Source organism: Sycon ciliatum, chromosome 2 (genome assembly GCF_964019385.1).
Source record: "Sycon ciliatum chromosome 2, ocSycCili1.1, whole genome shotgun sequence".
In the NCBI taxonomy this organism is placed as follows: domain Eukaryota; kingdom Metazoa; phylum Porifera; class Calcarea; order Leucosolenida; family Sycettidae; genus Sycon; species Sycon ciliatum.
The window spans coordinates 41,690,663-41,711,663 of NC_088644.1; the positions used below are offsets into that span (position 1 = coordinate 41,690,663).

The window sequence follows — 21,001 nt, forward strand, 5'->3', positions numbered from 1 at the left end:
AAAGTTACGATGGTTCTCCGACAGCGAACCTGCCACAGTACTTGATGAACTAGTGTCACCAGGCTGAGTGACCAGTCGGAGTGTCACAAACGGTGATGTCCGTAGAAGGTAGCTACATGTATGATATTGGTGTCGAGGTCCCAACGCATCCCAACACTCAACAGTATACTATCAGTTATACTTACATTACATTAATCATTATATTACAGAAACGGAAAGCCATCTTTGTCTCCAACCAAAGCAACAACTCGCGGAGCAACCAAAGAACAACTAAACTGAAAAGAAGAACCACATGGTTCAAAACCAATACACAAACCCGGCCCGTATCGCGTATGCCAGCGACATGTGCATGAAAACAAGTACAGAATCCAGAAAGGTAGCTTGCATGAAAAGTGCGTAGCGTTCACACTTGTGTGCTAACCCGCACTACAACTCGCGTACTATACAAGGGACTAGTACTGCGCAGTAGGCACGCATTCAAATAAGCTGTAGACATGCACTGCATAGGTCCTCGTACAAACTGTGCAGCGCTGCAAAGGTAGAATAAATAAAGATCAAACAAATATCAATGTGCAGGTCAGCGACATATGATGCTCATGGTTATAGTTTGTTCCTTCAATCGACGAGTTTGGTTTAGCTGAAAAGTAGTTCGAAATATTGCATACAAGATTACGGATTTGTGAAGATTCATTTCACGAGTTCAACAAGCTAGCACTAGCAGCTAGCTGGCCAGCAGCACATCAGCTGTGTCAGGCACGCCAGCTAGCTATGGGCGCGAACATCTTCTGAATGCAACGAGTACCAGTTCTCTGCGAACATAGCAAATAGGATTGCGCGAGATCACGAAAGTTTTGCTAAACCACTCTGTCCTTGCATGGCTTGAATCACATCGATCTGCAGTTGATTTGAGTACATGTATCAAAATACATGTAGCTTGTAGGACCATCTACATGTACGATTGTAAGTTACTGCCTGTGAAGTTATGTACATGGGCAAATGCACGGATGACATTCATTTGGAATAGGGCTAGGCGGATAATGCTCGCCGAAATCCCTCATTCTGCTTTTCGGTCTGCTCAATATTCTGCTCATGAAAGTGCATTTTCTGCTGAAATTTCTGCTGAAATCCAGTCGCCAGAATGTGCACTCGTACCAACCTCTGGGACTATGGTGAAGTCATCATTGATATACCGGATCAACACAGCTAGCGCCTCCCCTTGATACGTACTTCCGTCGAAAATCACGGTCAGAGGAGGATGGTTTTGCAACTCGGACTTCAGAGTGGCCACTTCCATTTCATGGATGAAGGGTATGTACGACCGAAGATGGGATGCATCCGTCAGGGGCACTGAGCCCTCTTCCAACAGTGGTCGGAGATACGACATCTTTGCTAGTGGTATGCCAGCCTTCAGCAGCACAGACACAGCCTGAATTCGGGCCAGAGAATGGGTGGGATCGACTGCTGGAGTCAAGCCAGTACCACCGAGCACGCTGGCATGTCGCTTCTGGTATTTCTCCCAAGACTCCAGCACCTTCTCCTGGCGCAGCACCTGGGCCTGGCGCTCTTCCTTCCCACGAAAGTGGCGATCTGATTTCAGGTGGTCCTCCACAATGCTCTTTTTGAGCGAGAGGACCGTGTGGCAGGCCTGACAGTACAGCTGCTTATTCGAAACTGTTAGCATCTCGTTCGGAAATTCAGAAAGCCGCTTCTCTGGCTTCACCTTCACCAGCCTGGTGCTCCCACCATGAGCAACCTTGGTCTTCTTGGACGCCGCTTCGGACTTTTCAGCAGAAGTCCGTTGGAGGGAGCGCTTCCTGGCAATCGGGGCTTCCTGTGCCTGCTGCAAAGACGACACGATGTCATCCTCATCATCCAGAATATCGACATCAGAATAGTCTGACACGTCCCGTGCTCTATCTCGACAGTCGAACTCCATACTAGTAGCTCGAATGATGCAGAGCCACCAGCATAAATGTTATCCAACCAAAAACAAACATTCACAAGCGACTATGCCAACAACAAAGCGAGGATGAAAAAGAACACATGTGGCCGGCGCAGGCGCACTTCAGATGAAGGCTAGCCACACTACATAATATGGCCCAGTTGCGCTTGCAGCGATTTTCGACCTTCGTTGCAAAATGCTTGTTTTGCGAACATTTTCAAGTCTGACTTCACTGGTGTCGTGATCCACGGAATACCCGTCCGCGGCCCGGCGTGCGCAGCAAAAGATGATTTGATTTGAATCTTTTCACACAGCGGGCTTTTTCAGCGAAGGTCGAACATCGCTGCAACTGGGCCATATTATGTAGATCTACGACTCGTAGACTTCTGCCACTGGCCTGCCATTCAAGGCTGCTACCTTCCGCAAAGTAACAGTTCCGGCCACATTTGGTGGATGGATGGACTGCGTGTCGAAGAACGGGGCAAATCTGCTGCAAAAGCAGAACGCGTTAACGTCGCACGCCAATTCCGTGGTAACTGTCATTTGACATGGCAGAGAATGCTTTTTCAACCCCCGTTCTGCCGAAATATGCTTGTTGTGTTCACTACTAACACCTCAAAAGTTTCAGGATCGCACAGACGCCACAAGACAAAAGGTCACGTAATTCTTTACGGACTATAATGAATGAACAGTAGAATACATTGAGAAGAAGAGACTGGAAAAATACGAACTACATCGGAAAGAGAACTCTAAAACACTAAAGAAAAACAAACCACAGCATCAAGGAAAAGAACAACGCATGAGGGGTAAAGCGCTGGCCAGCCACAACGTGCGTCCAACTTTGGCATGAGCGTACAGAAGAGCGTACAGCGCTCGGAAAGCGGAAGCTAAATTTGGCAAAGCGACAGCAATAGTACGGCGCGAGGCACATAAGCAGTACGAGGCGAGGCACGTATACGCGTGTGCGGCAAACATTACACACCATGTACCATATATGTATGAACAGCGCGGGGCGCATGCTAACTCATTCAACATCAGTGCGCGGCGCAGGCATCTAGCTAGCTGGCGCAAGCATGATCATAATTGCATGCCATCACGCAATCAGCGCACATAAATCGCGCATCAAATAAATAAGTAATCAAACACAAATCAACACATCAACTAAAATAAATCAACGAGCTAGCAAGAACACAATTCAAAAATGCAACGAAGAAATAATTACTATTCTAGTCGGTTATTCGCATGGGAGCAAGCGCAATGTCCAAGCTGATGAACTGTGATTGCACAAGGTAAGCCCAAGCTCCTGAGCTAACCGTTCTGGTGAGCAGTCTTCTTCGTGCTGCAAACACACACTACACAATGTGTCGTATCTCGTAACAAGTACTGTACCAAATCACAACGAACACTAACAATACGCAATAGTAAACAATAATCCAAAACACTACGCAAAAAGCAAAGCAAGCAGCACCTAGCCAGGGAGACAAGCAGGAGTCACGGTCGCAACGAGATCTCGACGACACCCCAGAAGACCTTTCTCCGACACGATACACAACATTCTCCCCACCAAAGGGCTTCAACCACACTGATCACAAATCAAGACGAGGTGGTGGTCGAACGGTACGACGAGATCGACGCGTAACTTGCGGTTCAACGGTCGTCGAAGGTATTTCAACATCATCGACGACGTTGACTGGATCAGCGCTCGCGGGTGTCTGCGGCTGCGGCTCAGCGTCCACAGCAGGCGGCTCAACATGCTCCTTCGCTACTTCCAACGGAACCAAGCGTTGAATGGGCCGTAGCATGGACGATTGGCCAACTTGGACTTTGGCCACCCTGCACTTGCCATCTCTTCCAGGATACAGCTCTGCGACCCTACCCAAGCGCCATGATTGCCGCTTCCGGTTGTCGTCGGCAATAAACACAACGTCGTTCACGACAATCGGAGTTGACTTCGACCGATGATACTCACTGAGACGAATGAGATACTCAGACGACCAACGCTGGTTGAGGTGCTCGTAGACGGTGTGGACATACTTGACTCGAGCGGACAACTGCCGTGGATCGAGTGGTCTGTCAGACGAGGCAATACCGGTTGCAAAGATGTCTCCCAACATCATGGCTGGAGTCAGCGGCGACTCGTCAGCTACATCCGTAGAAACCGGAGTGAGGGGTCGAGAGTTGACGACTCTCTCGATCTCCGTCAAGACAGTGAACAGCTCGTCTCGACTCAATGATGCTCGACCGAGAACCTTCTTCAAGGGAGCTTTCACACATGCCACCAGACGCTCATAGAACCCTCCATGCCACGGGGCAGATGGCGGATTGAAGAACCACGGGATTGCCACCTTGTCTGCGGCGGACTTGAACGTCGTAGCATTATCTGAACGTATACGCAGCGGCTTCCCACGACGGGCGATGAAACGACGCAATGCTAGCAGGAACACCTCTGTCGACAGGCTATCCACGAGCTCTAGGTGCACTGCGCGAGTAGTACCGCACACGAAGAGTGCGACCCACACTTTCTGAACATTTGATGAACTGCGCACGTACAACGGACCTGCATAATCAATACCTGTGAGACCGAATGGCTGGTGGTGCTTCACCCTGTCTGAGGGCAACGGCGGCATCTCCTCAGCAGCAGTCTGTGCGCGAAATCTGCGGCAAACAATGCACTTCTCCGACACGCTACGAAGAAACCGACGAGCTCCGAGAATCCAGAACTGCTGTTGTAGAAACGCAAGCACGCTCTCTACACCCTGGTGCATTCGCTGAAGGTGAGCATCACGCAGAAACAACTCACTTAGATGACATCTGCCCAGGATGATCGGATGCTGAACCTCGTAGGACAGATCGCTCTCCTGCAGACGACCACGAACTCTGAGCAAACCAGCTTCATCCAGAAACGGAGACAACTTGAACAGCTTCGAACCCTTCTTCAGTGGCTCCTTGCTCCGCAACTGGGACAACTCCTTGGGGAAGCATTGCTCTTGGATGGCGCGAAACATCACAGACTCAGCAGATGGAATCAATTCTGCACGCGAAACACCCTTGTGTCGCCATGATAGCATACTTGCGACCAAACCGCGAGCTCGTTGCCACTTGGAGAACTTCTCCCACGGCCAAACAACTGGAGTGTCAACCTCCACAGCCGACACGCGTGCTTCGGTGACGGACTCATTGGTGCTCTGAAACGAGATGACTGGTGGCCACTGAGACTCATCGCTCAACCATGACGGACCATGCAGCCACATCTCCTTCTGCAAGTCACACACTGGGACACCACGCGAGACAAGATCTGCAGGGTTGCTAACTCCTGGACAGTGACGCCATTCTACTTGCAGCTTCTGCGAAACTTCTTGCACTGCAGCAACTCGATTAGCAACATACGTCTTCCAGTGATACGACGGCTTTGAGATCCAGTGCCATGTGGTTAGGCTGTCTGTCCACCCCACAATCCTTTCAATTGGCACTCTCAATTCATTGACGACAAAGGACAACATCTTCACGCCAAGACACACAGCCGACAATTCCAGACGCGCAAGAGTGGGACGTACAACAGGTGCAACCTTCGCCTTCGCACACAACAAAGAAGACGTCAAACCGGACACAACATAGAAACAACAGCCATAGCCCTTCTCGGATGCATCGGAGAATACATGCAAAGTGACTGGAGCATCTGGAGTACACCCGATCCATCTGGGGATTTTAACGGAAGAAAGCGCTGCGAGCTCTCCCCACCATGAAGCACATCGGACAGCCAAATCAATAGGGAATGGGTCATCCCAACCACCGCCGAGCTTCCAACTCTCTTGCAACATCATCTTGCCTGGCACAACTGCGGGTGACGCCCAACCTAGCGGATCGAACACAGCGGCAACACAACGCAACAACGCACGACGAGACCAACCAGACACTTCCTTGGGACACTCAACATCACCGAGCGCAGCCACCGAAATACAATCTGACTCGGTGTTCCACACAATACCCAGTGCCTTGGAACCAGCCTCGGGGTCTGAGGTCATCGTGTTCCCTCGCCACTTCCGCAACTCCATGCCTGCTCCCTGCAAAACATTAACGCTATACTCCTGCAGCTTTTCAGCATCCGCACAGCATGGCAAGCTAGAAACGCAATCATCAACATAAAAACTACGCAGCAGCAGCTCTATGATATCACGCTCAGCAGCAGAAGCAGACTCGAATGCACTATCGAGATGAAAGCGCAGCACAGCACTAAGTATGAAAGGAGAACAATTCACTCCAAAAGGCAGCTTCTTTAAACGCCAGATACACATTTCTTCGCTACCTATCTCAGGCCAAACAAAACGCAGATATGGCCTATCTTCTTCACGCATTCCGATCATAAAAAAAGCCTTGCGAATATCGGCTTGTACAGCACATTCATACTCACGGAACCTGAGGAGGATACCAGTGAGATCCGGTAGGAGTGATGGCCCGGGATCGACCATGTCGTTTAGGGATGGTGCTCCGGTGCAGGCGGCGGATGCATTGAAGACGACCCGTGTCTTCGTCGTTGAGGCGTCGCTACGGAATACGGCATGATGCGGCATGTAATAGCCGGCTTCCTCCGGATGCGGTTCCTTTTCAATGGCATCCAGCTTCAAGTACTCAGTGATGAGGACGTCATCATACGCTAGACGTTGACCTCGTCTCTGTAGCTGCTTCAGCAGTGAGTGTGCCGCTGCCATCGCTTGGTTTAGGTTGGCTGGCGGACGCTTCTCAGATCGCCATAGCAATCCCACTTGGTAATGAGGGCCTTGCCGCTCTATCGGGAAGTCCGGTAACGTCTCAGCTATTTCCGGCACCTCTTCCATCTTCCACAGTCGGTCAAGTTCAATACAACTCACACTGACGGTCGCTGACTTGGTTTCACTATTAGCCGGTCCTGACAGCACCCAGCCTATTTCAGTGTGCCAGGCCGTCTCTCCATTGATTTGCTCCTTGCGGAGAAGGAACTCATTGCAGTAGTCAGCTCCAATCAGCATGTGCACTTCGCTTGATCCGGCCTTTGTCGAGTCATCAGACAGCTGCAATCCCTGTGACTGCCAACGTGCAATTGTGCTGTCTGCTAGCGGATCGAATCGGAGACCTAGCGACTTCTTTTGCCAGGCATTGACGGAAATGGACTTCGTTGCACCCTTGATGGTGACACGGTACCTGTCCATCTTTTCAAACTTCGGCTCCACGTCAAACGCCTTCAGCCTGACAGTTTGCGATCCAAGGTGTGCCGGTTGCAGCGAGTTCACCAGTGGCGCGGTGATGAACGATGCCTGCGCACCTGGGTCGATGAATATGCGTACACTGGCCTTTCGGCTAGGTCCTTGTACCTCAGCCACGCCGGTCATCAAGTGCACGCTGTTTGCACTACATTCATACGTACCGACTTTCGATTCGGCTATCGGTTCGGATGTTACCTGTTTGTCCTCTCTGTGCAGTAGACTGTGGTGTCGCTTGTTGCAGTGCTTGCAACGACCCTTGTTCTGACAATTCATCACTCGATGTCCTGGTCTCAGGCAGTTGAAACACAGTCCCTCTGCCTTGACGTACGCGTTTCGGTGCTCAGACGCCATAGCTGACAATTTCTTGTTAGCCTCATCAACGCTGACCGTCAAACACTCTGCCGACGCAAACGGTATACGTTTGTCGCTGGTGCTAGACTTGGCAGGCTTCAGCTTGCTACGTCCGTGGGCTGTTTGGTAAGCCATACCATCCTCCGCAAACGCCTTCAAGTCCTTCGTGTAACATCTCTTCTCGATCAAGAAGGCCTTAGTTTCTGCCGACACAGCTTCTAGCAGGACTTGACGTACGACACATCCGAACAATTCAGTGTCGTCCAGCTCACCGATTTGTCCGCGGCTAGAGGTACGGCTAGGCCTGGCGAGTTTTGCCCACTTCTCCGTCTCGCGCGTCACTCGTACCACAAACTGGTAGAAACTCTCCTCACTTTTCTGCTGTATGGCCATCAGGGCTTGCCACGCTTTGTCGGCGGTCTTCCCATGCGCCATCAGCAGCTCGCGCTTCGCTTCGGCAAAGGTGTTGCAGCCATAGCATGCACCTTCCAACTTGCTGCCAGCAACAGCCACGCGCAAGCGGATCAGGTACTCGTCGTCGCTGAACTCGTTTTGCTTTGCCACATCCTCGAACAGTTCGAGATAGGCCTCAACAGTCTGCTTACCGTCGAACTTCGGCATCTTGATGGCAGCCCTCTTGCTCGCTAAACTGCCATTCGTCGTATTCAACAAAGTGCTCTCATCACTCTGAGTCTCTCGTGTGTGCTGGACTTGCAACTCCAAATCTGCAATCCTCGCAAGCAGCTGCTCGTCATCTTTCCTTTCCAATCTACTTCCTGCTCGTTCGTCGCGCTCTCTTTCTGCACGCACTTTCTCCTCGTGCTTCTCGATACGCTCTTCTACGTAAGTACGCAATGCCTCTCCAGTGTAGCCATAAGCTTGACCATTTGCGATCAGCTTCGCTTCTACCTCATCCATGTTCACGCGTCTCGATCCTGGCGTGGTCGCCAAAATGTTGTGTTCACTACTAACACCTCAAAAGTTTCAGGATCGCACAGACGCCACAAGACAAAAGGTCACGTAATTCTTTACGGACTATAATGAATGAACAGTAGAATACATTGAGAAGAAGAGACTGGAAAAATACGAACTACATCGGAAAGAGAACTCTAAAACACTAAAGAAAAACAAACCACAGCATCAAGGAAAAGAACAACGCATGAGGGGTAAAGCGCTGGCCAGCCACAACGTGCGTCCAACTTTGGCATGAGCGTACAGAAGAGCGTACAGCGCTCGGAAAGCGGAAGCTAAATTTGGCAAAGCGACAGCAATAGTACGGCGCGAGGCACATAAGCAGTACGAGGCGAGGCACGTATACGCGTGTGCGGCAAACATTACACACCATGTACCATATATGTATGAACAGCGCGGGGCGCATGCTAACTCATTCAACATCAGTGCGCGGCGCAGGCATCTAGCTAGCTGGCGCAAGCATGATCATAATTGCATGCCATCACGCAATCAGCGCACATAAATCGCGCATCAAATAAATAAGTAATCAAACACAAATCAACACATCAACTAAAATAAATCAACGAGCTAGCAAGAACACAATTCAAAAATGCAACGAAGAAATAATTACTATTCTAGTCGGTTATTCGCATGGGAGCAAGCGCAATGTCCAAGCTGATGAACTGTGATTGCACAAGGTAAGCCCAAGCTCCTGAGCTAACCGTTCTGGTGAGCAGTCTTCTTCGTGCTGCAAACACACACTACACAATGTGTCGTATCTCGTAACAAGTACTGTACCAAATCACAACGAACACTAACAATACGCAATAGTAAACAATAATCCAAAACACTACGCAAAAAGCAAAGCAAGCAGCACCTAGCCAGGGAGACAAGCAGGAGTCACGGTCGCAACGAGATCTCGACGACACCCCAGAAGACCTTTCTCCGACACGATACACAACAATGCTCGACCCCCCAAACATGCGTTTTCTGCCGAAAATTCTGCCGGCATTATCCGCCAAGCCCTAAGGCCACACCAAGTTATTTCATTGTTTCTCGTCACCTGAAAATCTCAAAAGGAACGCGGGCGGGCGGAAAAAAACAAAATAGGGTTTGAAAAACAAAAACTGCTATTTACACTACAAAGGCCCAATTTATGACCTAAAATCAGACTATACACCACGCGTGACAGTCAATTGCAACATACAGCCAGAAAACCAGGCTCCTGCACCGGCCTCTGGTGAGGAAGTCCAGTGTTGCATGTTATTTCTCGGACCAAGAACATTCGACTCAGCACCCCGAAGACTACAACTGGTGAAATCGTCCCACCGTATGCGTACATACACGGTGCAAAAGTCGTCCTTCGGTTCGTGCACTAGCACTGCACTCCAGATTTGACGCCGCGCGTACTTTTACAACGCCTTTTTATGCGTGTTTACCGGGACGCGAGATTTTTTTTTGGTCCAATCCTCAAGAAAGGTACGCGCGCGGTGACGAGAAACAATGAAAAAACTTGGTGTGGCCTAATTTGGAACCTTCATTGCCATAATAATATTATGATACACGAATCAATTGCGAATCATAATGTAGTATCAAAATACAACCTGAGAATATACAAATTAAAATTAGGGCTGAAACGATCGTGGATTTTCAAGTATCAATTACTCTTTAGCTTAACGATCGAGTAATCGATTATAATCGTTAGCAAATAGAGTCATAGTTCTGCGCAAACATTACTCTGTTTCCACAAACTATGCCTTCATAATACCAACAAATCTGCATTAGTGAAAGGGTAGCTCCGAAACATGGCAGTTTTGAAGTCAATTATTTTAACCTCAGAACATGAACCATGCATACCCCTGGCAACTGCATACTCCCAGCGGAAACTGATTCAAACTTCACAAAACGAGGGTTTACAGTACTTTCTTGACACAAATTAAAAAAAACGCAAAATAATCGTAATCGGTAATCTAAACGATTGCTCGATCGTTAGAGTTATCAAACGAGTACTCGATTATTCGGTATAATCGTTTCAGCCCTAATTAAAATCATGATTTATGTGAGAAATGCGCAAAAAAATAATATGGCTGCTAAAGGGTACCCGTTAACCTGCCCGTTAAAGGGGAAGTCCGGTGAAAAATTTAAATTTCACAGTCCGTAGAGTTTGGGTCGCTGAGTCGAATGGTCTTTGTCCAAGGAGGCTGCAGCTTATGGTTCGCCAGATACGCCCAATCGAACATGTGCGGATTTGAGCGCGCATCACCCAGATCCAGGTGATGACGTCACAGCGTGCAGCCAGGTAGCCACACCATCTAGTTGTGTACAAAAATGGCCATACTTGGAGCGCGTTCGATTGGGGAACCGTTTGTCGCAGCTTCTTCCGACCAAGACCATTCGATTCAGTGTTACAAACACTAAGTAACCTGTGATTTTCAGCTCGGTAAACCTGGAGGTTATACCATATTTTAGCCGTTTCGAGTTGAATTTTTCCGTCAGCCCGTCTTAGCCGTCTACGCGGCGTAGATCTACGCGCTCTGCGCTGCGTGCATGCAGTGTGTTATCTAGCTGTAGTGCAGTCAACAAACTCATGTCACAACTAACACAAGACTCAGAAAACTAGTCAACACACGGACTTGTCATGTACTACACTTGTATCAGTCGTATTGTACAGTCATGTAGTCAGAGAACGTGCGTTTCTCCTTGCCGGTGCCGGTGGTTGTGCTTTGAGAAAGAAAATTTTAGTTTTCCGCACCCGCCTCATTATTTTACGCTACAGCGATGAGTGCACAACCGTGACTCCCGGACCTAGAACTTTCAGATTCCATAGCGATGCGAGCGAAGAGTCGTGAACGTGGTTCAAAGAGCCTGCACTGTTCTCCAATTGAGTAGTCCGAAATATTCCAAGTTCGCACCAAAACATCACCATGTGGCAGGCTACTGGAGTCTAAGCCAATCTTATCGGTATGGAACAACATTTAGAGCACTCGCATCACTCTTCTCCATTTTGGCGACCCTGCTCTCCAGCGATCTGATAATTACATCAGCCTCGTCTGCAATAGCTTCTGCTTCTTCATCAGTCGGAAACTCAGTAGCGCTCACTCTTGACCGGCCCGCGGCCATTTCTTCAGCTTAATACCGAGGTTCTCAGCCCCAGACCGAACTCATGAAGGTCAGCCATGGCTGCATCCTCACTCTCACAAGGAGTTACAGGTCTTCGGGGTCCCTTGCACCACCTAATATCAGTCGCCAAATCATTTGAAATAGCACTGACACTATTGCTTTCACGCACTCCTTTTGACCTAGCTGCACGCTATGACGTTGCAGAGGGTGTGGCGCGGCCGCATGACGTCATGGCGCAGCTCCCGAAACTCAGTTTTTCAAACGGAAATATCTCGAGAACGCTTTGTCGGAGACACGTGGGACCAACACCATTCGACTCAGCGCCCGAAACTCTACCGACCCTGAAATTTTAATTTTTTACCGGACTTCCCCTTTAAAAAAATTACCCGTTCGTTAGTTAAAGGTACACCCGTTTGACCCCTACTAAAAACCAAACCAAACCACCCAAACCACTTGAAGCAGATCACCATCAACACACCTGGTGTAGAGCCGCCTCCAATGGAGTAGCTAGGACGGATTCCGACACTCGAACCGCAGTTGTCATATACCCTGTTGGTGGACGTCAGGTACACACCTGCACACAGAACAAATCAGTTGGGAAATCATTGCAATCTACTTGATATGAAGGTAATCACACAAACCTTTCCCCCTCTGCCTCCCCCCCCCCCCCACCCACAAACACAAACACACATGTACCTTGGCAACCCACGGTCTCAGCATTCCACTGGTGTATTTAATGTTGACGTAAAGGAGCTTTTCTCTAATGTACAGGTACATACTCTAGACCACAACTTCGCACAACTTGACAAGTTCGCTGGAAGTTCTGCCTTTCACGTGGGCCCTATTCTCATCTCCCATCCACGCTTCAAGGAACCTCCCCCATTTAGTATATATACACTTTTGGAGAATAACTGAACGAATGAATTTTTAATAATGCAATGAATAAAACTATATGTGCACTCATATTCTATTTTATTCCCGTAGCTATGCGTAACGTCTGGCGCTAGCCAGGGTCCACACAGCTTTATTTTGGTGTTTGTTTGTGTGTTTGTGTCACGCCTGGCGCTATCCCGTATCTCTCCCGTACCGTACCGTACCATCAAACACAGTTGGCCACATACAGCTGGCCGCAATATTCAAATAGGGCTTTCAAACGCAAGATCATAACGTGAAGCAACTTGGAAGAATGAGTATGAATGCGAAGTGTATGGGGGAATGCATGTGGGGCGATAGTGCGGGTTCTAATCCCAGGTAATGCCTAAAAAATAGGAGAATTGAAAAATGTATAACATCCCTTTTCCTTTTTTGCCGTCATCAAGGCGGTAGATGGTGTCGTATTACCCTCGACCGTACCTATCCCGTACCTATCCCATACCTGTCCCGTACCTGTCCCGTACCTGTCCCGTACCTATCCCGTACCGTACCTTACATTCAAAGACGGCTGGCCACAATGCATATTCAAATAGGGCTTTCAAATACAAGATCATAACGTGAAGCAACTTGGAAGAATTAGTATGTATGCGAAGTGTATCGAGGATGCATGCAGGGCGATGGTGCGGGTTCGAATCCCAGGTTATGTCTCAAACAAAAAGTAGAAACTTAGAAGAATTTATAACATCGCTATGCTTTTTTGTCTAGGTCATCAAGGCAAAAAAACCATAGCGTAGGGCCCTGAGCTTCCAAGCTCTCTCGTTTATTTATTTATTCAACATCTTATGGCTTCCGATGGCAGCCAAAACGGGAAGATGTGGGTGATAGCCAAACATGGTAAAAGAAGGAGAAGATTTTATACATGAAAAGGAAACAGCCGAAAAGCTATATTGATTAGTTTGAAAAAAATTATCATGGTGCACGCAGTCATCAGCAGGCCCACAGGTTCACTTCAAATTCTTTCAATGATGCCGAAGTCTTCACTGAGTAGGGAAGTTATAGCCACGCACAGTAGCCCTGGAAGAATCATCACCATAGCGACGAATGAAGTATTCCAGAACGTTTTCTTGTCACAATTATCATTCATTCGTTGCCATGATTGTGATACGAGTGCGCCTATAGTAACTGTTTTATTCATTGCATTATTTTAAGATTATTGTCTCCACATCACCTTTTCACATATTTTAAGAAAAAGAATTTTTGAATGGGTTCCTGATAGGCCTGAAAAGGACAAGAGGCGGAAGTCTTCCAGAACCCGGCCTTTCAAAGTAGATAATAATTATGGCACTTGAATGGGATTATAGTCAATTAATTCTACACTAAAGCACAGCGCTGAGCATGTCACGCCACAACATGGTCTATGACTTGGACAACGGCATCGAGTAGGACTGTCAATGTGTCTAATCGAATTGATTTCGCACTGTGCCGAAACTCTCAGAAGAGCCCCTTTATGAAGTGCACGGTCATAATTGTGCTGGTACATCTCCACATAGTGATTCTTGCTTCGCGGTTGTTACATTTGGCCTACAGAAATCCTATGTCCTAATGTGCCCAAGAAAGTATACCCCACAAGACAGCAGGGGGAAATGGGCGTGCAGCAGTTGGCGTGGAATGCTGAGAAACACACATAGCTACCCGGACCAGGCTGATAAACATGGGACAACATTACCTCTCCGGAAAGGGACAACATTACCTCCCCTGGAAAGGGACAACATTACCTCCCCTGGAAAGGGACAACATCACCGCCCCCGGAAAGGGTCAACATTACCTCCCCCCGAAAGAGATAACATTACTTCCCGCGGAAAGGGACAACATTACTTCCCCCGAAAGCGATTCAATTACCTCCCCCCCCCCTCCCCCTAGAAAGGGACGCCTGGAAAAAAGCTTAATTTCGGTTGCAGGTTTTCTGCATGCCTCAACATGGCACTACCACGTGAAAAAAATTAAAAAATTTCACAGTTCGCGTCAGACTCGGCTATAGGCCGAGTTTTCCGCATCCATTAGAACGCCACCACCCTTCAAGGATTAAGGTGCAGGTGCAGCTCCTAAAGCAGTAGGAGGTGAGGACATCAGCTCACCAACAAGAGCTTAACGACCGAAAATCTTATTCGCTGCATCCATGTTTTCTCGTGCCAGGCCACGAGTTCCCAATTAACTGTGGGTTGCAGCATGGCTGGAAAAAATCCTTCCGCTTCCAAGCAGGACTTGAACCTGGTACCCTCTTTTTCTCAATCATGGTCTTAGGCCATTCAACTATGCCTGCCTGCCACGTGACAAAGCAGACGAAATATTATCAGTTTGCAACTCACTGATGACTAACACTGCCAGATAGATAATGATCAATTGACGATGAGGTGATTTCGGAAGCATGACAAACCGGACGCAGAGCACATGGCTTCAGAACAAGTGACTCGGAAGAGAAAATGCACTGTGCCCTATGGACGAAACTTACAAGTTACAGCATCGGAGGTGGGAACAGCGAGGAGGCCAATGCCAGGACACCGCTCATCGTCAAATACATACCTGCCAAGTACTGGGAGTGCTTTTTCTGAATCGCCATGGCAAAATCCCGGGATTTGCCTTGGTTTTTCGGGATATGTCATATTTTTACTAAAAAAATCCTTTTTCAACTTTTGATGGCACCAATATTTCGATAGTATATGACCGATGGTGATCATCGGATCACACTTACACAATCATGTTCAAGACTCATAAACGGAGGTTTTTCAGAGACTGCTCATGGAAAGAGCACTAGTAGATCCACTGGTACTGCAGGCTATGGCGGTCCGGAATCAATAAGGACAACTACTGGCCTGTGACAAGTCATTTGAAGTGCTCCAAGTACAATATCAAGCTTGTTTCTTGTGCAGTGAATTTCGGGATAATCGACAGGAATTTCGGGATCGCGGGAGTTCATCCAAAATTGCGGGATAATCCCGAAAAAATCTGGATACTTGGCAGGTATGCAAGTAAGTGTCATCTGTTGGGTAGAGCTAGTTGTGGTATACTGATGATGTGTTCTCGGTTTACTCACGCTGTACGTCTGGATTACACTTTGCAGTCCTAGAAGAATTTTTTAACATACGTAAGTCATAAACTTCGTATTCAGAAAGTTAATCATTAATGTGTTATTGTATGAGTTATTTGGTATCATTGGTCGTGAATGTGCTAGATAGAGTAGTTGATCTCTTGATGCTTTTACACGCAACTTTTTTGTCAATATGGGGTTTGAACGCTGTTTGGACTTTCCTCGTTTTCTTTCTCCACTATTGGATTTTTTGCTTTTTCTGAACTTCTAATCTTTATTATTAGAGTATTTCCATCTGAAGGACCGGATGGAGAGCCCAGGATTAAAATGAAAGGAAAGAACCAAAAGCTGACATGTTGTCCGACCCCCAGTCAGTATTGTGCAAACTGTTGCACCCTCTGACTCCAAAATATCCTGCTTATGACTGCTAGTGTCGAAAAGACTACGATTACCATGACAACCGGGGGTCCTTTCTTTATATTTTCGTCATTCCCTCGAGTGTTTTGAGAAGAAGGTAACAAAAACGTTCAACACATCTGATGTGCCCTACATGGCTGGTTGTGCGTGCTTCAGTAGGCACATATGTAGGTATTACATTTAATTAACGTTTTGGCTCTGACCTCGCTTCAAAAAATAAATATTTGTACTTAACTCTGCTTTACCATACCTGGATTGGACTTTCCCAGCTGAGAGTTGATATTGGCTTTGTAGGCGTATACCAGCTTGCCCTTGTGGTAAGCACTGACCATCTGCTCCTTGTAACCGGTCTGTACCTTGTTGGGAATGTTGCACCAGGTTCCTGTGGATGTGGGTACACCCAGGCATGGCTCATAGTAACTGCTGTAGGAGCGCATATCATTGAGGCGGGTTTTGTACGGTCCCTGTATGGGCAGCACGATAAATGAAGTGGGGGAAAGGTCTGAGGCAGAGTGGTTTTGTGTCATGAGTGTGCTGAGCATAGATATCGTAAAACTGGTACATGTATTGTCATTCTTCTTTATACAATTACTTGAACTTAACATTTCAGTGTATATCTATTTACGGTACTCTGCGTGCATTGTAGAAGAAGATAAGTGGCAGTATTCAGCCGTTGAAAATTCTGCTGTACTTAATTAAGGTGCATCTGGGGTTTTTCATTCATACATAAAGGTTGATTAGTTGCACAAATACTGACACACACCATCCAATAGGGGACTGCTTCTCCGTACCTAAAATTTCGGTTCACCTAACCTGATAGTTTGCCCTCATACCCGGCTAAAGGTCTGAACACCGAAATTTTATGAAATTTGAGCAACTTGTCTGTGGTGAACATGTTTTACCAATGCATTTGTGCATTGTATTGAGCAGGGAATGGTGCTTTCCCTTGCAGGTTTGCCGAGTGGAAGTTTCGACACGCTTCTCATGTGCTCTAGATGACAGTCGTCCGTCAGTCAAGTGGCATGTCTAGTCGGCGGAAAAGCGCAAGCTCCCGACGTGGGAAGCAAACATCTTTCCTATGACATCATCGCCGGAGTCAATACCACTATCTCGTATTGTATTTTCCACTGCTTTAATTTCAAGTCGCCTACAGTCCATTCATTGGAAACTGGCACCCTAACTTTTTGGTGTCTTCCGCACATAGTTGTAGATATCGTGAAAACAACAGTACATCCTGCATTGTGTGACCCGTGCAATTACTCCTTGCCACATGTGAGGCCAGAAAAGTCCAAGAAGAGGGAAATAGACATTCAGCCAGGTTTTACAAAATTGGGACAGTGTTGTGTCCTACCCCAGGTGGGTTCTACTCGGACTCATCCAGCTCGATCACACACACACTCGAGGCCATTACAGATTTCAGTACATCTCAAACTCCATATCCGAAAAAGACCCAGCTCACGTGCGAGCATGCGCACTACATACATATGGTCCATGTCCAGGACATGACAATTTCCCCCTCACTAATTGAGGCGAAGCATCTAGAACTACGCAATAGTAAACATATCAAGATGCAATCACAAAACTCACAACTGCCGAGACATAATATTTCATGATACACTATACACCATATATACACCATAAATATATAATTATATACAATATCCAGCAGAGTCCAAAATATATCATTAGCCCCATCCCTCACACAAACAAGTCAACAAAGAGGCATCTTTGGATTGAGGAGTGCTGGTTTCGAAACAACTGGTTTGAAGCTCAAAGTAGAGCTGGTGTTAGCTCAGAGCAGAGCTGCTGTTAGCTCAGAGCAGAGCTGCTGTTAGCTCAGAGCAGAGCTGCTGTTAGCTCAAAGTAGAGCTGCGGTTAGCTCAAAGTAGAGCTGCGGTTAGCTCAAAGTAGAGCTGCGGTTAGCTCAAAGTAGAGCTGCGGTTAGCTCAAAGTAGAGCTGCTGTTAGCTCAAAGTAGAGCTGCGATTAGCTCAAAGTAGAGCTGCTGTTAGCTCAAAGTAGAGCTGCTGTTAGCTCAAAGTAGAGCTGCTGTTAGCTCAAAGTAGAGCTGCTGTTAGCTCAAGGTAGAGCTGCTGTTAGCTCAAAGTAGAGCTGCTGTTAGCTCAAAGTAGAGCTGCGGTTAGCTCAAAGTAGAGCTGCTGTTAGCTCAAAGTAGAGCTGCTGTTAGCTCAAAGTAGAGCTGCGGTTAGCTCAAAGTAGAGCTGCTGTTAGCTCAAAGTAGAGCTGCTGTTAGCTCAAAGTAGAGCTGCTGTTAGCTCAACGTAGAGCTGCAATGCTAAATGGATGTAATATAGCGCAAGGCAGAGCCGCAGCAAATAGCTAGATAACACCAGTTGTGAGAGTGGACCCGGTTAGTGGGTACGATAATATTATGATGGTGTGAATAAGTTGGATAGGGAGGGATGGTGGGAAAAGAAACACTGCTGAAGCACGATCCGTTGTCTGGAAGAGCACAACAGGGCAAGCAAGATTTGTTTTTCTTTTCCGCAAAAATGGGCTGGTGCCATTTGTGATTACGCAGCAAAACAAAGCGCATGACGTCAGTCTTGAATGCAGTACAAAGCAATGCAGTGCAGTGTGTGCGCTAGTTCGGATTGTTGCTAACAAGTACTAGCACAGCTAGTACACCATTAGCCCCATCCCTCACACAAACAAGTCAACAAAGAGGCATCTTTGGATTGAGGAGTGCTGGTTTCGAAACAACTGGTTTGAAGCTCAAAGTAGAGCTGGTGTTAGCTCAGAGCAGAGCTGCTGTTAGCTCAGAGCAGAGCTGCTGTTAGCTCAGAGCAGAGCTGCTGTTAGCTCAGAGCAGAGCTGCTGTTAGCTCAAAGTAGAGCTGCGGTTAGCTCAAAGTAGAGCTGCGGTTAGCTCAAAGTAGAGCTGCGGTTAGCTCAAAGTAGAGCTGCGGTTAGCTCAAAGTAGAGCTGCTGTTAGCTCAAAGTAGAGCTGCGATTAGCTCAAAGTAGAGCTGCTGTTAGCTCAAAGTAGAGCTGCTGTTAGCTCAAAGTAGAGCTGCTGTTAGCTCAAAGTAGAGCTGCTGTTAGCTCAAGGTAGAGCTGCTGTTAGCTCAAAGTAGAGCTGCTGTTAGCTCAAAGTAGAGCTGCGGTTAGCTCAAAGTAGAGCTGCTGTTAGCTCAAAGTAGAGCTGCGGTTAGCTCAAAGTAGAGCTGCGGTTAGCTCAAAGTAGAGCTGCTGTTAGCTCAAAGTAGAGCTGCTGTTAGCTCAAAGTAGAGCTGCTGTTAGCTCAACGTAGAGCTGCAATGCTACATGGATGTAATATAGCGCAAGGCAGAGCCGCAGCAAATAGCTAGATAACACCAGTTGTGAGAGTGGACCCATGAAACCAGCACTCCGTTAGCTAAGCACTATTGACGCACAGCAAGGGTCAATTAATGTCAGCGCAAGCAAGCATTGCGCAGCTAGAGTTCAGTAGCTCATTACTCACCCGAGTTCGGGATCATGGCATCCATGGCACGGCAGCAAGCCGGGACGATAGCTGGCGCTATGCGCTTGTTGTAGTCTGGATGTAGCATAGACACGCATCGCTCTTTCCACTGACCTGCCACTCGGAAGAAGGAGTCGGGGGCACTAGCCATAGCAGCGGTGGTGGCTGCACCAATGTGGACCGAATGCCCGGAGTAGTTCGACTGGGATGGTACACCGGCCGCAGCGACAAGAGACCATACTGTTACTGTGAATGACTGCCTGGTCAGCTGCTGTCTGTTCGAGAGTACGAACAAGAGTTGCTCCGGCCCCTCGCGACAAGTGACAAATGGGTAGCTAACAATGGCACGGACCGGGCAGTACGGCGGTACAGACGGGCCAATGTCACTAGTAACGAATTTCCCGAATGGGTCCGTCTTGGATGAAAGCAGGAAGAGTTGCAGGCGTCCGTCACCAGGGGAGCTAGTACAGCCCCGTGTGATGCCATTAGTGAATTCAGCGCACCGAAGAAATCCAAAGAAGCAGCATGGCGGCTTGGTAGAGCAGCTTGTCATGGCCATTCAGGATATTACTTTTCCGGCGTGCATCCGTCAGGTCTCGTAGGATTGGCATAGTTATAGGAAGGCGAGGGGTGAGTGAAGCCGTACCATGGCATCGCTGGATGCCCTTCAACACCCTCTTCAGAAGCCACGCATCTACTAAGGGGCCGGCAAACCCATTCTTAAGGTGGGCTTTATGCACCGCACTCGCATACACAGATACAGTTCAGGGCACGCTGATCATAGTTCACGCATGAATGTGTGTCCAGGAACGATGACTCGGGCAGCAAAAGTGAGCTTCCCCAGGAGGGACTCGAGTTGACGCTGGCCGATGCTGCGCTCGCTGATAGTAGCCATGAGGGGGCGCACGGATCTCGGACAGCTTGTCCTCTGGTAGCCGAGCTTCGTGGCGCTTGCAGTCTAGGACAATACCAAGGAAGGTCAATGATGGTGATGGCCCTTCGAGCTGGGATGGAGCAAAGAGGAGTGCCGAGATACGTGAACGCCCGGAGGGGGATGGTGAGTTGCTGGTTGGCTGCAGCCAAACCAGTGGAGATATCGAGAAAGTCATCGAGGTAGTGAAGCCGGTGATCTATAGCAAACTCGTGCTGCATGATCCAGTTGACTGCTGTGGCTACTGAGTCAGAGACGGCTGGGCTGGAGCGGAGGCCGAAAGGCAGAAAGCGCTCGTAGTAGTAGGAGCCTTCCCAGCGAAGTCCTGACGGCGGACTGGGATCTGCCGAAATGCACTGCGTACATCAAGCTTGGACAAATACACAGGCTGTGGGCATGACATGATGATGTTGATCGCGGTGTCAATGCTCGCGTAGTGCAGAGAGAGAGCGGCTCGGCAGGAATGCTGTCGTTCGCGCCGGTGCCCTCCGGACTAGACAGATGGTGGATCATTCGCGGCTTGCCGTTCTTTTTGGGGATGGCACCAATACCAGAGCGGCGCATGAACTGAAATGGAGGTGACGAAAATGGGCCTGTGGTCTCGCTGCGGGCGCAGGAAGCAGCTAATTG

General features: G+C 48.3%; 1 protein-coding gene across 1 annotated transcript in view; it reads right to left on the reverse strand.

Annotated features, from left to right (window-relative positions):
* The window catches only part of LOC135810147 (uncharacterized), a 49,892-nt gene that overhangs the window by 2,373 nt on the left and 26,518 nt on the right, over positions 1-21,001 (reverse strand). The window contains exons 14-15 of the mRNA XM_065323614.1: positions 16,227-16,440; positions 12,080-12,175 (exon numbers count right to left, since the gene is read on the reverse strand). Coding sequence (XP_065179686.1) covers positions 12,080-12,175; positions 16,227-16,440 — 310 coding nt within the window. The remainder of the gene's footprint in view (positions 1-12,079; positions 12,176-16,226; positions 16,441-21,001) is intronic.